The sequence below is a fragment of the Mesoplodon bidens genome (genome assembly GCF_964165515.1).
Source record: "Mesoplodon bidens genome assembly, chromosome: 10".
Lineage (NCBI taxonomy): Eukaryota > Metazoa > Chordata > Mammalia > Artiodactyla > Ziphiidae > Mesoplodon > Mesoplodon bidens.
This window is the reverse complement of record NC_138172.1, coordinates 30,809,441-30,831,722: the sequence shown is the minus strand read 5'-3', so window position 1 is coordinate 30,831,722 and position 22,282 is coordinate 30,809,441. Positions and strand designations below refer to the sequence as shown.

Below are 22,282 nucleotides of genomic sequence, written 5' to 3'. Positions count from 1 at the left end.
TGGTAGCTTGAACGTGGTCATGGTGGGAGCATTTACACGACAGAGATTAACAAACTCTAAACATCAGGGCTTCTCAATACCCTAACTCCACCCCAGAGGTAAATGGTAAACATTTACCAGCACAGGACAGTGTGAGCTCATTCCTGGGGCCAGGGTGGGGGTGGGATAGGAGGCTGGGGGGACTGAGAGCTCAAGGGCATAAAGTTGAGGTCCTGAGGAACATGTGCAGGAGTGGCCAGGCTCAGACCCCAGATAATCCTCAAGGTGCCTTGGGTGTCTGAGGATGAGCAAACAGGACTAGAGAAATGGCATTTATTACTTCCTATGGCCTTTGGGCATTCATCTTCTCTTCTTGAGTAAGTCTGCTCCTATTAGGAGTAGAAGTGAGAGGAGGAACAGGAGGAGAATGAGAAGAAGAAGGAGAAAAATGAGAAAGAAAAATAAAAAGAAAAAAGTAGAAGGCAAAGAACAAGAGTAAAGAAAGATGGAGAGAAAAAGGCAAGGAGAAGTAAACGACAGGAAAGAGGAAGGATGAGGAAGAGGAAGAAGAAACAGAAGATGGAGGGAAAGGGGAGAAAGGAGAGGAAGAGAAGACAAGAGGAGGGGTAGGGAGGTGGAGAAGGGAGAGGAGATATTCATATTTCTGTGCACAGGCAGAAAAATGTCCAAAAAATGCTGGCCACATGGAGGTCTCTTGGGGATAACCTGAAGAGATGGAGGCTCCAGAACTGGGGACAGCAACCTTTCTGCTACTGGAGTCTGTTTTACTCTTTAGAGGCCAGAGACTAGGTTTCTCTTTTGAAGCAACAAGTGAATGTTGGCCATGATTCTATATTCAAGCAGTACCACTGCACCTAGCTAGGAAGAGACGCTGGGAAGAAGACACATCCCAGGTTGTGGCCACCTTTTGGGTAGCAGTGGTTTTCAAACTTCAAGTGCCTCAGCATCACCTGGAGGATTTGTTAAAACAAGGATTGCTGGGCCCTGCTCCCAGTTTCTCTTTCAGTACTTCAGGGGTGGGGCCCGAGAATTTGTAGTTCTAACAAATTCCCAGGTTGTTGATGCTGCTGGTGTAAAACACTGCCTTAGTATTGGGTTGGCCAAAAAGTGCCTTCAGTTTTTTAGTAAAAATACAAGACACATTTTTTATTTTCACCAAGAACTTTATTGAACAATGTATTCACCCTACTGCCATTTTTCAAGCAACTTCATAATTCCATCTTCCCAAAACTTTTCATCTTTTTGAGCAAAGAACTGTTCCAGGTGCCTTTTACAGTTTTCCAGGGAAATGAAATTTTTTTCCATTAAGAGAATTTTGTAAAGACCGAAATAAATGGAAATCCGAAGGTGCAATGTCTGGCTAATATGGCAGATGAATCAGAACTTCCCAGCCAAGCTGTAACAGTTTTTGCCTGGTCATCAAAGAAACATGCAGTCTTGCTCTATCCTGATGGAAGATTATGCATTTTCTGTTGACTAATTCTGGACGCTTTTCGTTGAGTGCTGCTTTCAGTTGGTCTAACTGGGAGCAGTACTTGCTGGAGTTAATTGTTTGGTTTTCCGGAACAAGTTAATAATAGAGAACTCCCTTCCAATCCCACCATATGTACAACATCACCTTCTTTGGATGAAGATAGGCCTTTGGTGTGGTTGGTGGTGGTTCATTTCCCTTGCCCCATGATCTCTTCCGTTCCACATTATTGTACAGTATCCACTTTTCATCGCCTGTCACAATTTGTTTTAAAAACAACGTTTTTGTTACACTTAAGTAGAGAATCGCATGCAGAAATATGGTCAAGAAGGTTTTTTTCGCTTAACTTATGTGGAACCCAAACATGAAAGTGATTAACATAAGCAAGCTGGTGCAAATGATTTTCAACGCTTGATTTGGATATTCTGACTATGTCAGCTATCTTCTGAGTGGTATAATGTTGATTGTTCTCAATTAATGTCTCGATTTGATCGCTATCAACTTCAACTGGTCTACCTGACCGTGGATCATTGTCCAGCAAATCTCCAGCACGAAACTTCGCAAACCACTTTTGACATATTCGATTAGTCACAGCACCTTCTCCATACACTGCACAAATCTTTTTTTTGCATTTCAGTTGCGTATTTACCTTTCTTGAAATAATAAAGCATAATAGGACAAAAATGTTGTTTTTCTTCCATCTTCAATATTAAAATGGCTACACAAAAATTCACCAACTTTGATAAGTCTTTTTTTAAATGCATGCTGATATGGCAGCTGTCACACAATCTAACAAAATTGTTTTGAATGAAGTTAAAGACAACTAAGGGCTACTAAAGCCATCTTAATGGAAAAAAACAAATGAACCTTTTGGCCAACTCAGTAAAAAAAAAAATCCTGGAAATAATTACAACCCAGACCTTAAGACCTTATTAGCGAGCATCTTAGCGAGAATTCAAATGAGAGAAATAACAGGCTAATAATGAGGTACAGGAGTCCTGAGAGGGAAGAAGAAAGGCATTATGGAGCAATTTTTCCTGCTTTCACTTATGCCCTCAGCTGGCTGTAACATCCATAAATGTTTCTTTACTAGCCAACTCTTAGAGTCTCTTTCTAAATCGCCCTCTGAAATCTTCTCCATACCCTCCATACCCTTCTCCATAGACCTCTGGGATAGGTCTGAAACCATTTTTACACCAATGAGCACAACTAAACTGAATAGGAGTAAATTCCTGACTCAGACTAACACAATCATATTCTCTAGGTATCTGAAATTGCCTGGTAAGACTAGAAATGCAGCAGAAACACAGAAGAAGCCGAGATGAAAAAAGAGAGTGAGTGCTGAAGGCTTTCTAGTGCTGGTTTCCATGCCCAGCTCATTACTGTCCTTGGACTTCATATGACACCCCACATACCTGGCATTTGATGCCCCCACTACTGTGTTTTAATTCACTCAAGTTGGTTTGGTTAACTGAAATGAGTCTAAATGAATCTAGCCCCTCTCCGTAATCATCAACAACTTTATTACTAAAATGAACTCACGCGCTCTTTGGAACATGGGATATATATTGCAGAGTCTGATACATTAACCTTCCTTAGTAGCCTGTGCCATGGTTCTACCACTAAGATGGTGAGGAAACAAACAACAACAACAAAAAACCCTTATACTCATTTCTTTTTGTTGGGTGTTGAAAAAGTTTTATACATACATCCTTCTTACCATTTTTTAAATATAAGGTAAAACAGCCATTACTATTTATTTGTTACTAGGAATATCAGTTAGTACTCTTTATGTCAAAAGTTAACAGAATACCCAACCCAAGCTTGCTCACTTAATAAACGGAATTTATTAGCTCACATAATTGGAAACCACAGATGTAGGGCTGGCTTCAAGTTTGACTGATTTAACGGCTCAAAACGTTATCAATGATCCAACTTCTTTCTATTTCTCCCTTTCTGCCACGTGGATCAATTTTATCCTCATGGTCACAAGATGGGTGCTAGATGGAAATGGTGCTCCTAGTCCCGCATCCTAAACAAGACTCCTGAAATTCACTCTGATTGGGCCAGAGTAAGTCAGATTCTCAGTCCTAAAAGAATAAATGTAGCTAAATGGATGGAATGTGCTAATTGATATATAAATCAAAGCCCACACCAGGGGCTGTGTTGTAATCAGTTTTACTAGAGTACATAGGCTGCCATTAGGCAGGGGGAGATACCCAAGCAAAACAGGTTAATTTAGGAAGAGAAAAATGTGGCAAAGTATGCTAGGTAGAGAACAAATGTCTACCACACTCGTTTTTTACACGTGTAATTGGAAAACAACTTAAAATTTCACTTTATTTTGCAACCATTTTAGTAATAATTAGTTCAGGCAAAAAGCGAACTGCTGGGCTTCCCTGGTGGCGCAGTGGTTGAGAGTCCACCTGCCGATGCAGGGGACACGGGTTCGTGCCCCGGTCTGGGAAGATCCCACATGCCATGGAGCGGCTGGGCCCATGAGCCATGGCCGCTGAGCCTGCGCGTCCGGAGCCTGTGCTCTGCAACGCGAGAGGCCACAACAGTGAGAGGCCCGCGTACCGCACAAAAAAAAAAAAAAAAAAAGAAGAAGAAGCGAACTGCTAAACTAGTGAAGGAAAGCTTGATGAGGACCAAGATATTTACATAGTATCAAAGTATGTCCCCACAAATGACTTACTAATTTTTAAGAGAAAAATAGTAACTTAACATCACCTATAATGGAACATACTGGAGTCACATGCCTTCTGATAAACTGCACTAAGGACATGCCATCTCTCTCACAGTATTTCTGCAAAAAATGTATAGCCTAAATCTAATCATAAGGAAACCATCAGAGAAATTCAATTAAGGGGCATTCTACAAAATAAGCAGTCTGCACTTTTCAGAAATGTCATTGATGTGAAAGACACAGAAAGACAGAGGAACCATTCTAAAATGATGGAGACTAAAGACACATGAAAACTAAATGTAATGTGTAATGCGAGACCAAAAACATAATTGTTATAAAGGACAGCAGGTCTGTACCACGGATAATAGTATTGCATCAATGTTCAATGTCCTGATTTTGAAAATTGTACTGTGGTTATGTAAGTAAATTTCTTTGTTCTTAGTAGACATTGAAGTATTTAGCAAAGGGGTATGAGATCTGCATTTTACTCTCAAATAATTTGCAGGAAATTTGTGTATGTACACACATACATTCCTAAATATATGTATATACACAGAGAAAAAAGTAAAAGCAAATGTGGCAAAATGTTAATAACTGGTGAATTTGGGTAAAAGGTATATGGCAATTCTTTGTACACTTTTTTTTTTGCAACTTTGCTTTACATTTGAAATTATCTCAAAATAAAAAGTTTTAAATATTTAAACATTAATTTTAGATTGCATGTCCCTACAACTTTTCTCAAAGCATGAGGAAGTACTGTTTTGCACTATGTACCACTTAAGTGTCATAGGGGAAAAAAGGTGACAAGAAATCATAAAGTTTTCTTTTAACTTGTTTAGTGGAAGCATAATTGCTTATTTTGGTAGAGGACAATATGTCTTGGCCAAACTCTGTTACCTCCTTTTCTTCTAGACAAAGAACCAGATACACAGTTCAGCCTCCAATACTGTTATGGGTGGTATGAGTTCTGGCAAGAGCAACCTGACTTCATATATCCTCCCATGTGATTCTCTAGGTTCTCTCTTCTGTTGTCTTCTGACCAGATATGGAGGATCTGCTAGAAGACTCCAAGGCCCAAGGGGCCTAGGTCCCTGAATGACTATTGGGGGGTAGAGTCCCTACCACTGACCTGCACTGGATTGAGATATGAACAAGAAATGAATGTGTTAAGCCACTGAGATTTGGGATTATCACTTATAGCAGTGAGCCTACCTAACAAACTTACCTAACTTATAAAATAGATTAACAGAAGAGCGACGCTCCAGGAAAATACACTAAGTAAGGATGTCATGTATTTGCTTTCAGAATACACTTTAGCATAGGAGTTCTCAAAGTGTGCTTAAGGGACCCTTGAGGGTCTCCAAGACTCTTTCAGAGGCTCTGTGAGGCCAAAACTATTTTAAGAACAGTACCAAGATGTTATCTGTCCCTTTCACTCTCACTCTCTCTCAAGTATACAGTGGAGTTTTCCAGAGGTGACATGATATATTATATCATGAGAGTGAATGCAGAAGCAGATATGAGAATACTCCTGTCTTCTATTTAGCCAGACATTAAAGAGGTTTGCAAAAATGCAAAACAATGCCACTGTTGACTAAGTTTATTTGCTTTGCAAAATATAGATATTTTATGCTATAGCTATTTAGAGTTACGCTAACATGTAATGGGGTTATTTCTAAATAGTACCTATGTTTTAAGTTACTCAGTTTTAATTTCTAATACGGTAAATACTAACAGATATAACCCATATAAACAAAAATTCTTTGAGGTTTTCAATAATTTTTAAGAATGTAAAGGGGTCCTGAGACAAATAAAAGTTTGAGAACCACTGTTTTGCAACAAAGTGTGAGTATCTCTAGGAGTCACAACATTTTACACAAAATAAGCCCATACTGTAGAAATATAAGAATAGGATAGTGAGGGTCCCCAGTTGACCCTTATTAACTCAAGAGCTCAGTGTCCAGGACATGGTAGGTGCTCAATAATATAATTGTTAAATTAATAAATTATACAATGGTGATGATATTCACATTAAGAGTATCGTGCTAAGAATGAGATAATGTATTACATGTGTGTGTTTGATTATATATTATCAGTGTTCATAATTATTCACTATCTCCCTTTTATGTAGGAGGTATATACATCCCTGCCCCACTGACTCCAGGTGTGGTCATATGACTTGCACTGGCCAATGAATGTAAGTAGAAGTGACTTGTGCCACACATATCTGAGGAGAAACTTTAAATTAGATTGAGTGGTTCTGTTCAGGCTCTTGCACTTCTGCCTATGCCTCACGAACAGCATGTTCCAGACAGGACTTGTTTGTTCAATCCAGGTTCTGGAATGAGAAGACACATAGTCGACCTCTAGCGAAATCAGAGCTGCAGCTCACCTGTAGCTCTCAGGCAATGTGAGACAGAAATATATGGAATTGTTGTAAGCCACCTTAGCAAACCTGGCAAATACAGTATGAAACGAGCCTAACATATTGTAGATGTTTAATAAACCAAACCATTCTAATCAGTGTTACTGTTTAGCTAGAGAAGCACTAAAGAAATGTGGCTTAGTCCTTGAGTGAGACTGCACTAAAGCAAAGTCTACCCTGATTAACTAAGATAGTTTATACAGTACTATTCAGGTAACCTTAGGATTCCAGGTAAATGAAATAAATATATGACCTAGGACAATCATTGCATCAAAGTAAATTTGACTCTAATAAAAAATTCTAGCTACCATTCACTTCTAAATACCACTAGAAAGGCTTAGTAATATGTGTAGAGGTCGTTGGCAGGTGACTGAGGAAAAAAAGAGGTTCTAAAGTGACTACCAAGTGTCTATACTCAAAGGTAGTTCAGTAGGTCTATTAGTCTATCTGCCTGCCCTGCCCACACCCACTTCTTAGGGAATTGGCTCCAGCTTACAGCCTCCGAAGACAAAAACAACGATGGAGCAGTTAGCTGAAACCCAATGATTGGCCAAGGACCAATCCTGATGGTTCTCTCAAATCTTTGAACTGGAAGATACACAGATTGAACCTGATCTGTCAGTGATGTGTATTGGAGTTGTAGGGTCACAGAGGGATGTACTGGAAGCTATGTTTGCCCACATGCACAATGACAAGCAATTAAAAAAGCTGGTTTATAGGATGAAACAGAAGAATGAAGCAAACTTACGAACAGAATGAGAGATGACAGAGTAGTTTCCAGAGAGAGAGAGAGAGAGAGAGAGAGAGAGAGAGAGAGAGAGAGAGAGAGAGAAGCTGCTGACAACTATCACCTCTCAAAAGTCCTGTAACAACGTTTGCTGTTGGGTTCCATACGATCTCTCCATGTTTTTCCAATACTTATCTTTTTCCTTGACATAACGTAAATAGATTTCTGTCCCTAACAATGAAATAATCTTTCAAAGAAGTAGTTGTTTTGTTTTGATTTGTTATGACCTTGCTAATCCTGACCCAAACAAAGAATTTAACTTATTTCTGGTGATTAATTTTAGAGGACAGGGGTGGGGGAGGAGTAGAAATCTGGATTACAGTAACAGAATTAACTTTCTGCAACTTAGAGTCCAAAAGTACTGGCAGAAATAACTTCACTATTTAAAACTATCAGAAACCATGATTATAAAATCATACTATATCGTCACCTTTTTCCAACTCAAGCACTAAAAGGCAGCAATGATATCAAGAAAAGATGCTAGAGTCAGAAGTTCTGAATTTTAGTGTTGGCTTTGCCTCTAAAAACCTTGTATCGTGAGGAACATCCCTTTTCTGGGTCTCAGGGTTTTTTTCTATTAAAAATAGGGAGTTGGAATGGCTAATTATTAGAGAAATGCAAATCAAAACTACAGTGAGGTACCACCTCACACTGGTCAGAATGTTCATCATCAAAAAGTCTACAAACAATAAATGCTGGAAAGAGTGTAGAGAAAAGGGAACCCTCCTGCACTGTTGGTGGGAATGTAAATTGGTGCAGCCACTATGGAAAACACTACGGAGGTTCCTCAAAAAACTAAAAATAGAATTGCTGTATGACCCGGCAATCCCACTCCTGGGCATGTATCCAGACAAAACTATAACTCGAAAAGATACATGCACCCCTGTGTTCACTGCAGCACTATTTACAATAGCCAAGACATGGAAACAACATAAAAGTCCAACGGCAGATGAATGAATAAAGAAGATGTGGTATACATATACAATGGAACACTACTCAGCCATAAAAAAGAATGAAATAATGCCATTTGCAGCAACATGGATGGACCTAGAGATTATCATACTAAGTGAACTAAGTCAGAAAGAGAAAGACAAATACTTATGATATCACGTATATGTGGAATCTAAAATATGACACAAATGAACTTATCTGTGAAAAAGAAATAGACTCACAGACATAGAGAACAGACCTGTGGTTGCCAAGGGGGTCGGGTGAGGGTGGGGGAGAGATGGATTGGGAGTTTGGGATTAGCAAATGCAAACTATTATATATGTATAACTGAATCACTCTGCTGTACACCAGAAACGAACACAACATTGTAAATCAACTCTACTTCAATAAAATGAATTTAGAAAAAACAGGGAGTTGGATAAGAGTTGTAGATTCCCTATAATAACAGAAACTTGAGCCACTAAAATGTTTTAAATATTTATGCTAACACATCCATTGCTAAAATACAGTGAATTCATACATTTATTACAAATCACTGTTTATGGTATATCAATAATCATATCTGGCTTTAAATAATGCTAAGAGATATTTTATTTCCTACCTTATAAATCAATGGTATTTAACCTCAGAAAAAAGGGCATGGTAATACCTATGTGTATCAAACAGAACAGCTGTTCCTATTTACTGCTAACAAAGGCAACCAACCCCCAGCTATACTGAGAATTTCATACCACTGTTGTTGTTTCAAACAGCTTATTGTAATAGCTTTTTAAGTATGAAATAGATATAAAATGCAAGATCACTAATCTGTTCCAATAAAGAAGGGCGGACTATTGGTTTTAAGAAAAGTTCTTTGGGAGTTCTATTATGGGCTTATAAACAGTTTTCATCTAAGATCCAAGTGTGGCATTCCTTAGCTTTAGCCCAATCTTGAAAACATTTATTTGCATATAACTCCTACTCACATAAACGTTTTGGAAAATTCAAAAGAATTTACTTCTCCTTCCCTAAGTGCTCTTGCCTTTTCTCATTCTTGAAATAGCTACCATCCTGCCAGTAGAGGTGTTTCTAAGAGAAATGCACTTTATACTTGGCAAATAAAAGGCTCCAAAGGAAAAGCTGCTTTCCTACATCTTTTCAGGGACGAGTACCAAGAAAATTTCACATGAAATGGAAACATGCCCAACTCGTCTCAAAATGTTTCACAAGAGCAATTTAAAAATTAAATATCCCTGCACTTTTATCTATATTTAGAGATATAAAAATTCTGAATTAATATTTACTGTACAATTACCATTTGGCATTATCCAATTTAATCCTCATAATTACTCAATAAATAGGTATAAATATCATCCTCACTGTACAGATGAGGCTGTAACACACATAGAGCCCAGCAACTTGCCCAGGTCATCAAACTAATACATGGCAGAGCCACTGACTCTCAGGCTTATAATCTGAGCCGTCACAGGGCCTTGACTTTTTATCCCTGATAATGTATATGGCAATCATTTAACTGTACAGTGCTTTAACAAATGTATGGCCTTTTGTTATGAAGAACACTTCCAAATATTTGTATATGTGCAGTTTTTCTTTTGCTAGTATCTTATTTAGCTCTCAGATCTAGGTTATCTAAAGAGTACTGTAAAAATAATTTAGAAAAGTAAAGTGAACCAAACTAAGAACCAGGAAGAAAAGATTTCTCAAAGAACATTTATTTAATAGATAAAGACTATGGCCCCTGATTTATACACCTATCACATGTGTTATCTAAAACTTCCATATAAAACCTATTTTAAGGCATGCAAATTTAATATATTATGAAAGTCAGTATGCAAAGTATCTTAAAGTGCTCCTTTACTAATGCATGTAACAAAATATACTGATTATGCAAGCACATTTAATTGGATATCATTAAAATAATGAGATTTAAGTACTGATGATTTTAAAAAGAAAAAAATAGAAGTTGGAATTAGACATGAGATGCATTCAAAATGTTAATGAAACTTGTAATGTCATTACCACTTTAGTATATAATACTACTAGGTTAAAAAAGAGCAACCACTGGCCATTTTCGACCAGTTCTAAACACAGTTTAGAGATGTATTTACTCAGTGACATAAAAGATTTCATTGGATTAAGACTTTGTGCTTGGATAAAACCTTCTTTACAAATAACCTAAGAGCTATAGAGCAACCACTATTTTCTTCAAAGGTAGGCATCAAAATGACCAAAAAGATAAGAAAGTAAATTTTCCAAAGGAAGAGTTGTGCTTGGTAAATGGACACAATCTCAAAAGCTCTCACCAATGTCATTCTGACCTAAAGTTATTAAATTTAGGTGTTCTCTCAACTCTGGTGGCTTTAAAGTGGCTGAAGACAACTGACATGTGAAAAGAACAGGTCTGCAGCTGTGAGGCCATATTCACTTTCCTTGGTTTAAAGTTTCAAAAGAGTCTAGTGCCTCCGATGTCACCGAAGAAGGGACAGTAAGGAGCAAAATTCAATAGGGTAGAAGGACCTGAAACTTCTATTAAATTTCTCTTTTGACCTATTTGTCTAGCTCACTAGTAACAATACAGAAAAAGTGATATAAGAGTAACTTTCACTAAATTATCCTGAGACTAAAGCTTTGTTTTGTAGGAAGGGTATGTTTCAATTTTCCATTTTATAGAAATGGAAAAGGAAGCTTTAAGATCCATATGAACCTAAACCTCCTAAAATTACAGAAAAAACAGTATCACCGATTAGCTCTGGCAATTAAAAGAAAAATGTTCACATTACCATTTACTCAAGAGGAAACTGAGACAGTGTACAGCCCAAAGGCATAAAACCAGGGGATAAAGCAAAAGGACAAGACAAAAACTGTGGAATGAGCATCATAAATACTAGATTGGATTCTAGGTTAAAATCATTAAACTCTACTCAGATATAATTTTCAAATTCAGAATACCGCAATGAAGAGATCACAAAGGATCAACTAAAATTTCTAAGGACTAGGGACCCTTTTAAGGATCTCTCTCTTTTTTTAGGAATTTACTTTATTAGATTCCAAAAGTAGTACTCCAAATAGCTAACGGCTCAACACGTGAAACCTTCTGGCAATAATATTCCCTAGGATCTGCAGGCTAAGAATCTCAACCTCTCCAAAACAGCACACGATGCCCACCACCAGCTTTCATAGTGTTTTCATCCCATATATTGAAAAAGCACCGGTTGAGCTGAGTGAAAATGAGAAAAATGTCAATTCACTAGAGGCATTAACAGCACAAATGTCTCTCAGAATTCATCGAGATAATTGACAAAATCAGGATAGAGAAAGGAATTAATGCTCAACAATATTCAGTAAAATGAATGAAACTCCTGTCAAAAATGTAATATTCCAAAATCACTTAGTGTGACTGGCAGCATCAAATATAGTGAAACGGATTTCTAGTTCAAGATGCGGTTGGTTCTCTTCCAAGAGCTCTGGTTCTTGGTGCTCCTCCTGTACACAAGATTCTGTCCCCAGGCTCTGAAACACCTAACAGCTCTCCCACACAGGGGAGAGCTGGCTTCCCACTGCTACGATGAAGCAGTACAGAAGAGATCACAAAATGAAAGAATTCTTAAAAATTCTTTTAAAAATCTGTTGTTTATTAAATCATTTAACTTCAGGTCAAACAGTGAGACACAGGTACACTAAAATACTTTAAAAATGAAAACTGCAACTAATACTAAGAAATAAGCAAGTCAAAATGAGGAGTTTATTTGTAAAAAGCAAGAGAGGATATTTTCTTTTGTGGGTTTACACTGAAAGAGAGAAGCATGAGAGAATTCTGTTACTTTAATACTAAACATACTGTGTGTTAGCACAGTAAACACTCCATTTGCTCTATATGCAAAACGCAATGTGTTTGGATAATCTCTGGTCAGGTTATGAAGCTCTGAAGCCGCCTTACCCACAGATGCAGGATTTTGAATAATATAATATGTATATGTTAAAGAAAAAAAAGGCCTAGGCATGGACCAAAGTAAAGAAACAACAAAGATGAAATGAAGTTGTTTCTTAGCTCTCATTTTTTTTTGGAAAAAAAAAGTGTAATACAAATATTGTCACATTTATGATGCAAAATATTAAACAAAAAATATTTCAGTAAAATTCTTCCTTTAATTTTCAAGCATTTATTTCTTAAATGGGTAATTACAGAAACAGAACAGCTCAGAATGAAAGACCTTTCCTCTGTGGAACCCTGATGATAGCACTGTGCTATGGGAAGCCCCTAAAGATGTAGAAGGCTGAGCACAATCATCTTGTTCTAAAATTCAAATTAAATATCCCTACCATATATGTATGTATGTATAATTAGATAGAAAATTTACAAATATGGCGGCATGGTATGGTGGTACAGAGCACGGGTTCTAGATTTAGACTACAAGTTTGATTTCTGGCTCTAAGATTATTAGTAAGTCTGTAACCTCCGCCGAATTCCTTAACCTTTCTGGACTTCAGTTTCCTCAATGGTAAAATAGAGGCAATATTTATGACTACTATACAGGCTTGTTTTGGGGATTGAGTGAAAACAAAATGCTTAGAACAATGTTCAGTATATAATAAGTGCTTAATAAATGTTAGCCATTATTACTTTATGTTAATTTTCTCATTTAATTCTTATGACCAATCTGTGAGGTAGGTATTATTACTCTCATCCTATAGGTGAGGCAAGTTAAGTAACTTGTCCAAAGTCCCACAGAGGCAAAGCAGAATTTGACTCTGGATCTGTCTCGTTTGAGGCCTATGCTCTTACTTCTACCTAATACGTCACATGTTCCCTATGTCTTGCTCTTATGCCATCATAACATTTAAAAAGATGTATTTAAATTGCCTTTTAACTGATCTTTCACCCTCAAAGCAAACTATATGTGGACAGAGATTGGGTCCTGTTTACTCATTCCACTCCTGCCCACTCATATATATTTCAGAGCTTTTGTGCCAGGCATTGTGTTAGGTGCTAGAATATCATGGAACTCAAAGACTGCTCAAAATGACAGATAATCAAATAAAATATGCCATTACAAACTGGCATAGTTGTAATGAAGGAAAACAGCAGAGTGCTAGAAAACAGCATAAGATTTATTTCTCATTTATTTGGGGGAAGTCAAAGAAGGGCTTTCTGGAGAGGGGAGACTTAAGCTGAGATGAGAAGACTGAGTAAGAGTTAACAAGGTAAAGAAATGGGGATATAAACCACTTGTGCATAGGACCCTAAGTGGAGACCTCACCTGGTGTGTGAGGAAGGGAAAGCCAATATGGCTGGAAAGGAGCAAGTGTGGCTGACAGCTGGTGAGCTCAGGGAGAGGTGAGAGACCAGAGCACATGGGAGCATTGAGGATTTGGGAGTTTGTCCTTGGTACAGTGAAAATTCCACTTGGCTATTAGAATGATCACTCTAGCTGCAGTGTGGAGATAGGATTGTAAAAGGATAAGAGAAGCAGCTGGGAAATCTACTCAGATGCTCTAACAGTAAATTGGGGAAATGTGATGGTGGTTTGGGACTAGGAGGGTAGTGAGGGTGGGAAGAAGTAAACAGATTCAACGTAGATTGACTCCCCTATGCATATCACACTGTATGACAGTAACAGGAATTCAATAATTTGTTGACTGACTAATCATGAGTGATTCCTCAAGCAGAGCTATGGCTGGTCCTAAGGCATCCACTAACTCACAGATGTATGACCTTCTCCTGAGCAGTATAATCATCCAGTGAACATAAGATACACAGGAAGATGTTGAAGAAATGAGTATTAAACTCATAAAACAGCTGGCAAGACTCCACTTATGAAAAACTCTTGATGTGCAAGTGTATCTTTGTGAAACAAAATGCCTCTCCCATTCTGACAATTAAAAATTTTAGAAGCCATATATCTTTCTGCTCTGTGACTTTCCAAGCTTGTTAGAGAAATATATTATTTAAAATGGCCTGGAGCTATGCTGCTAGAAACACAGTAAAACACTAAGGGTGCTGAAAGAAAGCCCTTTCATTTAAGGAAAAGAAAAAGCTGTAGTTAGAAAGGCAATCAATACTTATTACTCTACCTTCTTTCTTGTAAAACATGGTCTGTCATTACTTCCTAAAATAGCAAAATATTTTGATTATCCATTAGCGACAAATTCAAATGCATAGTTAATACATTTTCTCATAATCTAGTGATTTCACTACGTCAGGACAGAGAATGTTTTACCCATGTTTTTTAATAATTTTGACCTTTTGTCCATAAAACATTTGTTTTGCAAAAACTATAAAACTAAAACAATCTGAAAAATACAAATGTTTGTCCATGTGGCTATGAGAACAAGAGACTAGGATTATAGTCAACTGAATTCAAAATCTGACCGTTAGTTCCATCACCCATGAAAATGTTTTCCCAGCCTTCAAGTGCATTAATCACACGGTAACAAAGGGGTGGTCAGGCTTACTTATATCAACTGCTTTCTTGCTAGACTAAGTTAAACCTAAGATACCTATTGATTTCTCAATAATTAAAGCTTTAATTATTATTAACTTAGTTAAAACAGTATATTGCCTAGCCTAGAGTGATAAGCTCAAGTGTTTGGGGGCACAAATAAAGCTTAATTTTGCATAGGAAAAGAGTGCTCTTCAGCAAAAGATTATGTCCCAAGGTTCAGCAAAGTGTCTTGCACAACTTTGATCAAAAGGCCAATTTCCAGCACCTCTACCATGGCTTCAAGGTATAGGTGGTAGAGATCAGGAGAACAAAAGGGTTGGACTGGATTTCTATGTAAGGAACCTAACAAGCTTAAAAATAAAATATAATGTGTCTTCTTCCATTTGGTAGGAAACCACTTTCCCCTACACTGAAAATAAAACTTTATATGGTACACTGTAACTTTAGAATGTTTTTAGAGTCTTGAAAATACTTTTTCTGCAGAACTAGAAAAAGACAGTGTTGGCCAAAAAGTTCGTTTGGGTTTTTCCAAACCATCTACAGAAAAACCCAAACGAACTTTTTGGCCAACCTAATACATAAGAGCATCAAATGCTGCTTTGGTCTTGTTACTATAAGAACTACTTTAAAGAATCTTGGTGACCATGGCAGATGATAACAGAAAATCTTAGAAGTTTATAAGATTTAAAGTTGAATAAAATAAAAATATAAATTGTTCCATCTATCCTTTATCATTCCAGAAAACAAAATTAAATAATTAGCTAAAATTCGTATTTTACCAACATATGCACACATTATTATTTTAATTCATATTTAATTAATATTTTAATATTTAATTCATAACAAAGAGAAACTAATAACCTCGAGTTTATGTTAATCTCATTTTATTAAGAAAGCTCTTCCTTCCCCTTGGTTTGCACCGGTGTAACTAGTCCAAAATTAACTTCATTAATAGGAAAAGTCACTTCTTCCAGCAGGGAAAATAAAAGCCTAAGCTTTCACCTTGGACAGCTATTAGTTACAAAGAAAAATTAGAAAATAGCATACCCCAAATATAATGTTTTACTGAAAGCACACAAATTTATTACTGAGACCCTAAACAATATTCCATTCTGTATGAATATACAAATTAATGTTATTTTCATTCTCAGAATTGTATCAGACAACAGGTAGCTCAACTGAGTAAAATTTGTATATGCTCATTTTTGCTAAACAATTAGTTCATAGCAAGGCCACTTAAAACAAATATATCCCAAGACATCTATATGTCAACAGAAAAGACCAATATTTCTCAACTAAGGTGAATAACATTAAGATACTATACATAGAAAATCCTAAAAATGCTGCCAGAAAACTACTAGAGTTCATCAATGAATTTGGTAAAGTTGCAGGATTCACAATTAATACACAGAAATCTCTTGCATTCCTATACACTAACAACGAAAGATCAGAAACAGAAATTAAGGAAACAACCCCATTTACCACTGCATCAAAAATAATAAAATACAGTAAGTCCCCTACGTACGCACCTTCAAGCTGCAAACTTTCAAACATGCAAATGTGTATCTGGTTCCAGCAAGGAACCAGAAACTGTGCCACCAACGTCAGGTGTAAGTGAAATTGCAGCTTGCCCTCCATCTCCTATTGCGGATGATCCTTCAGCTCTACCATCTCCCACCTCTTCTCCCTCCTCCAGTCAGTAATTCTTGCCTGTTCACCTGATGCCAGCCCCTCTAATGCCAGCTGTTGTACTGTACTACTGTATTTTTCAAGGTACTGTACTGTAAGATTAACAATGTTTTCTTTACTGTTTGTGTTTGTTTTATATGTGTTATTTGTGTGAAAAGCATTATAAACCTATTACAGTACAGTACTATATAGCTGATTGTGTTAGTTGGGCACCTAGGCTAATTTTGTTGGACTTAACGAACAAATTGGACTTACGAAAGCGCTCTTGGAATGGAACTTGTTCGTATGTAGGGGACTTACTGTACCTAGGAATAAACCTACCTAAGGAGACAAAAGACCTGTACTGTGAAAACTATAAAACACTGATGAAAGAAATCAAAGATGACACAAACAGATGGAATGATACACCATTTTCCTGGATTGGAAGAATCAATACTGTCAAAATGATTACACTACCCAAGGCAACCTACAGATTCAATGCAATCCCTATCAAATTACCAATGGCATTTTTCACAGAACAAAGAACAAAAATTTTTAAGTTTGTATGGAAACACAAAAGACCCCAAGTAGCTAAAGCAATCCTGAGGGAAAAAAATGGAGCTGGAGGAATCAGGCTCCCTGACTTCAGACTATACTACAAAGCTACAATCATAAAAACAGTATGGTACTGGCACAAAAACAGAAACATAGATCAATGGAACAGGATAGAAAGCCCAGAAATAAATCCACTCACGTATGGTCAATTAATCTATGACAAAGGAGGCAAGAATACACATTGGAGAAAAGACAGTCTCTTCAATAAGTGGTGCTGGGAAAACTGGACAGCTACATGTAAAAGAATGAAATTAGAACACTCCCTAACACCATACACAAAAATAAACTCAAAATGGATTAAAGTCCTAAATGTAAGGCCAGATATTATAAAACTCTTAGAGGAAAACATAGGGAAAACACTCTTTGACATAAATCACATCAATATCTTTTTGGATCCACCTCCTAGAGTAATGAAACTAAAAACAAAAATAAACAAATGGGACCTAATTAAACTTAAAAGCTTCTGCACAGCAAAGAAAACCATAAACAAAACAAAAAGACAACCCACAAAATGGGAGAATATATTTGCAAACAAAGTGACCAACAAGAAATTAATCTCTAAAATATATAAGCAGCTCATGAAGCTCAATATCAAAAAAACAAACAACCCTATCAAAAAATGGGCAGAAGATCTAAATAGACATTTCTCCAAAGAAGACATACATGGCCAATAAAGCACATAAAAAGATGCTCAACATCACTAATTATCAGAGAAATTCAAATCAAAACTATAACGACGTATCACCTCACACCTGTCAGAATGGCCATCATCAAAAATCTACAAACAATAAATGCTGGAGAGGGTGTGGAGAAAAGGGAACCCTCCTACACTGTTGGTCAGAATGTAAACTGGTACAACCACTATGGAGAACAGTATGGAGGTTCCTTAACAAACTAAAAAAAAGAAAACTACCCTATGATCTAGCAATCCCACTCCTGGGCATATATCCACAGAAAACCATGATTCAAAAGGATACATATACCCCAGTGTTCATTGCAGCACTATTTATAATAGACAAGATATGGAAACAACCTAAATGTCCATCGACAGATGAATGGATAAAGAAGATGTGGTACATATACACAGTGGAATATAGCCATAAAAAAGAATGAAATAATGCCATTTTTAGCAACATGGATGGACCTAGAGACTATCATACTAAGTGAAGTAAGTCAGACAGAGAAAGGCAAATATCATATGGTATCACTCATATTTGGAGCCTAATTAAAAAAAGATACAAATGAACTTATTTGCAAAACAGAAACAGACTCACTAATTTCAAAAACAAATTTATGGTTACCAAAGGGGAAACGTGGGAGGGAGGGATAAATTAGGATCTTGGGATTAACATACACACACACTACTATATCTAAAATACATAACCAACAAGGACACACTGTATAGCACAGGGAACTCTATTCAATATTCTGTAATAACGTACATGGATAAAGATTCTGAAAAAGAATGAATATATGTATATGTATAACTGAATCACTTTGCTGTACACCTGAAACTAACAAAACACTGTAAACCAACTATACTCTAATAAAATTTACAAACTAAAAAATAACATTAAAATGAGGTATTTCAATTAATTTAAAACCAAACACAGTTTCCAATAGCAGACAGTACAAAACATAACATCACCCCTCATTTGAACTATAAAATCTCAAACTTTTGGATTATTTATTTCTTCAAATTATAGGCTCTTTATTGTCAAATTCAGAATCCTTTGATATTTTCTTAAAACGGATGAAATTTGCTTTCTTCCCTTAGGGAAATGCCAGACTTCAGTATATCTGAGAAATACCATTAAATTAGTTTAATTACTTCATGTCGACTTGATAAGTCACTGCTCTTTAATGCAAAAACTGCCACTTGTAATTAATGACTCTTTGTACTGTTTCAATTGATCAAATGTCTAATACACATAAAACATTGAAAGAAATTCTGTATATCTTACAGCAATTCGGTGGAGAAGTCTTGTCCCAGGGGTATGTAAATCTGAAGTACAAGAAACCTCTGGATCAGTCCAACTAAAACGAGAGGGGGAAAATATACATTTATATGTCCAAACCATTTATATGTACATATAAACAAAACAACCACATGTCATCAACAAGCTGAAGCTTTTATCATTTCAGTAATACACAGAACTGCAACAGCACTACCCCTGAGTTACAACCTCATTATAAAAGCAAAAAAAATGATGAACTCAAATCAAACTCTAACAATAAATGTTGTCTTTTAAAGTCCCATCTGTGGGCTTGGGGAAATTTTTATCAAAATTTACAAAATAATAATTTTTTATTTACTATTTTTAATAGGTTGCAAGAAAGTGCACACATTCAATAGACACATATAAAATTGAACTATGGACTCTCATTAAGGCGGTCATAAAAGCATGTGGCAATTATTTTTATTTGCTGACAATTTTAACTGTACAACTTAACGAAAAACAATAGATCAAGAAAACAGTTCTAATTATGACAACTACAGCTGAAGGTTTGATGAGCCATATCTAGTTCATACGGTTTTAAATGTGTCTAAAATGAGATGGACAGAGGAACATATTTTCAGTTATAATACCTTTTGTTAATTTAACACATTTTTGATTAATTTAATGCTCACAAATTAAGAACTGATAGTTTTTATTCCCCAACACCAGCTTCACCTGGATTAAAAAAATATTTGGAGAAAGACCTATGGTACTTTTGATAACTGAGGTCTACAACTGCTTCAAAAATCAACTGATTTCATATTACCTCTTCAGACCCATTCACTTAATTCCCTTCTTCTTAGCTTTTGAACTTTTGCTTGATCTCTCAATTATGATGCTCTTAATGAACGTTTTAGTATCACTTCCTCCTAAAACATGACTTCTAGGAACTTTTTTCCCAATGTGAGACACTGGGTAGGAAATGGAAATGTCGATGTATCTGTGAACCTCTCCTAAAAATCTAACAGTACAGGCCAATATGTGGAGAAAGGCCTCAAGGAAGGCAACTGGTCTAACATGCACATTATTTTCTGTTTATTCCAACTTAGTAGACTTAGCAAATTTAAGTATTTTAAAGTAACAATACATGTTTGGGTAGTCTATATATAAAGATCTTCTGGTTTAGAATTCCTATGGTAAAATGTTTTACAACATTCCTGAACAACTTAAACAGTTCCTATATTTTACCCCAAATCTAGTTTCTAAACAAAACCATATTTGACCGAATGTGCTTAACATTTTAAAAATAAAACATACAAAGGTAACTTCTACTTAAAATACTAAGCTTATAAACGGTTGCAAAGAGCCATCAGCAGAGTAAGCAACATAATGGAAATGGGGTAACAGCCTCTGAACTTAGAAAATTCTCTAGGAATCAGATTCTACTACATTTATGGGAAAAGCCAACAAGACAACCAGAGTTCTGGATTACAAAACCAAAATGAGATACCAAAATGAGGCCAACTTAAATAAACCACCGTTAATCTCTCTCTCTCTTGCATCTTCCACTGATTGGACCTACAGTATTTTCCCTTTGCACAAAGGCCCCCATAAATAGAGCTGAGAGAGCACTGGGATAAATGAAATCACTCTTTACAAAAGGTCCCAAATTTATGTCACAAATCTCACTGAATCAGCACTGTTCTCTTCAAACACAAAGAGCTACACATATAGGGCATTTTTGTATGAACACTTTTAGATATGAAAGATGTTTGCCCTCAAAAAGAGAGCTTGGTAACTCAACTCTCTCACGTACAGAAGCCCTGGTTTCCAAAAGGCTTCACTTCTAAGATTAAAACAAGTACAATACCATATGGTGATCATCTGACAAAGGAAAAAGTACATTAATAACATCTGACATACACTGATCCTGTGTGTCAGAAATGCTAAATAAACTCTACAGTAACATTTTTTTGCCAGTGGCCTAGTAAATATAAACTGACTCCTCATGTCTACATTATATTTAAAATCTGAATTTAAAATCTACATTTAAAATGCTGAATGTGGAACTACTGTTAGTCAAAAACGCCCATCAAGTACATAAAATTCATAAAAATTCACTCTTTTTACTGAAATATCCAGGTTTCTGCAGTTTTATAATCTGTTCTCTGCCTGAGACAAAAACTACCTCTATGTTTTAAGGGGTCAGATCCTTTCTTCTTTTGAATATTTTAAGACACATTTATCTGGTAAAACACCATTAGATTTTTAAACAGTGGTTTTTACAGTTGTTTCATTACAGCAAATGACAGTTGTATATATACCTCAATATACATTTTGCAAGTGTTACACTGTTCAAAGAGTTGGGACTAGACCACAGTACAGTAATCCTTTATAAGTGACCTGATAAATCATGACTGAAGATATTTCCTGGTTCTATCGCAGCCCTAGCACAAACAGCACACTAAAGTGCACCTTTCCCACTGCAACACAGAGAACAATTATCCCTTCATTATGGGTTATTCCATATACCCTGGGCAAATCAGAAAACCTGTTTGGGCCTTTTTATTCTTCATGTGTAAAACTGAGTTGATAATTTAGGTTTACCCCTCACAGAATCATTTGTGTAGATTAAATTAGATCTATCATTTAATAAAGATTCACTGAACATATACTATACGCAAGACTCAGCGTTGAAGCTTTTGTAGTGAATAAGACAGGCATGGTCTCTTCCCTCTAAGAACTTATATACTAGTTCCATGAAGGAGAAGGTCAGGGTGCTATGAAAGCATATAATCCTGGGTCCTTGAGAGGAAGAGGATGATGAGTGAAGGTTTTCTTGAAGAAGTAACATTGGAATTCAGCTGGGAAGAATAGCAGGGATTGACTGGGCAAGGAAGATAGGGGTAGAGGAGAGGAATAAATACTGCAGGGAGAGGGAATACTCCATCATGTGATGGAAGAGGCTATAGTAGATTGCATGAACTTAAAGGCCTAAAGGACTGGTAGGAGAGACGGAAGGGGAAAAGTAGCAGGGGATAAGTCTGGCAAATAGCCAGGAACTCAATTACACGGGGACTTGAAAGCCATGTGAAGGATACAGGTCATCCTAAAATCAATGGGAAGCCACTCATCCATTCACTCATTTACTCAACAAAGATTTACTGAATGTCTACTATGTGCCAGGCACTGTTCTAGGTGAACAAAATAGACTAAATTTCTGTGCTGGTAGGCCTTAGTTTCTGGTGATGATGAAAAAACAATAGAAGAACATAAACAGCATGCTAAATGGT

At 36.5% G+C, this 22,282-nt stretch overlaps 1 protein-coding gene across 12 annotated transcripts in view; it reads right to left on the bottom strand.

The window, feature by feature from the left end:
* CFAP20DC (CFAP20 domain containing) overlaps positions 1-22,282 on the bottom strand; it is a 281,035-nt gene that overhangs the window by 249,459 nt on the left and 9,294 nt on the right. For all 12 annotated transcript variants that reach the window (XM_081247110.1, XM_081247103.1, XM_081247108.1 and 9 more), the window contains one exon: positions 19,014-19,086. Coding sequence is in view for 11 of the 12 variants with exons in the window: in XM_081247103.1 (XP_081103229.1) it covers positions 19,014-19,086 (73 nt within the window). In the remaining variant the exon portion in view is untranslated. The remainder of the gene's footprint in view (positions 1-19,013; positions 19,087-22,282) is intronic.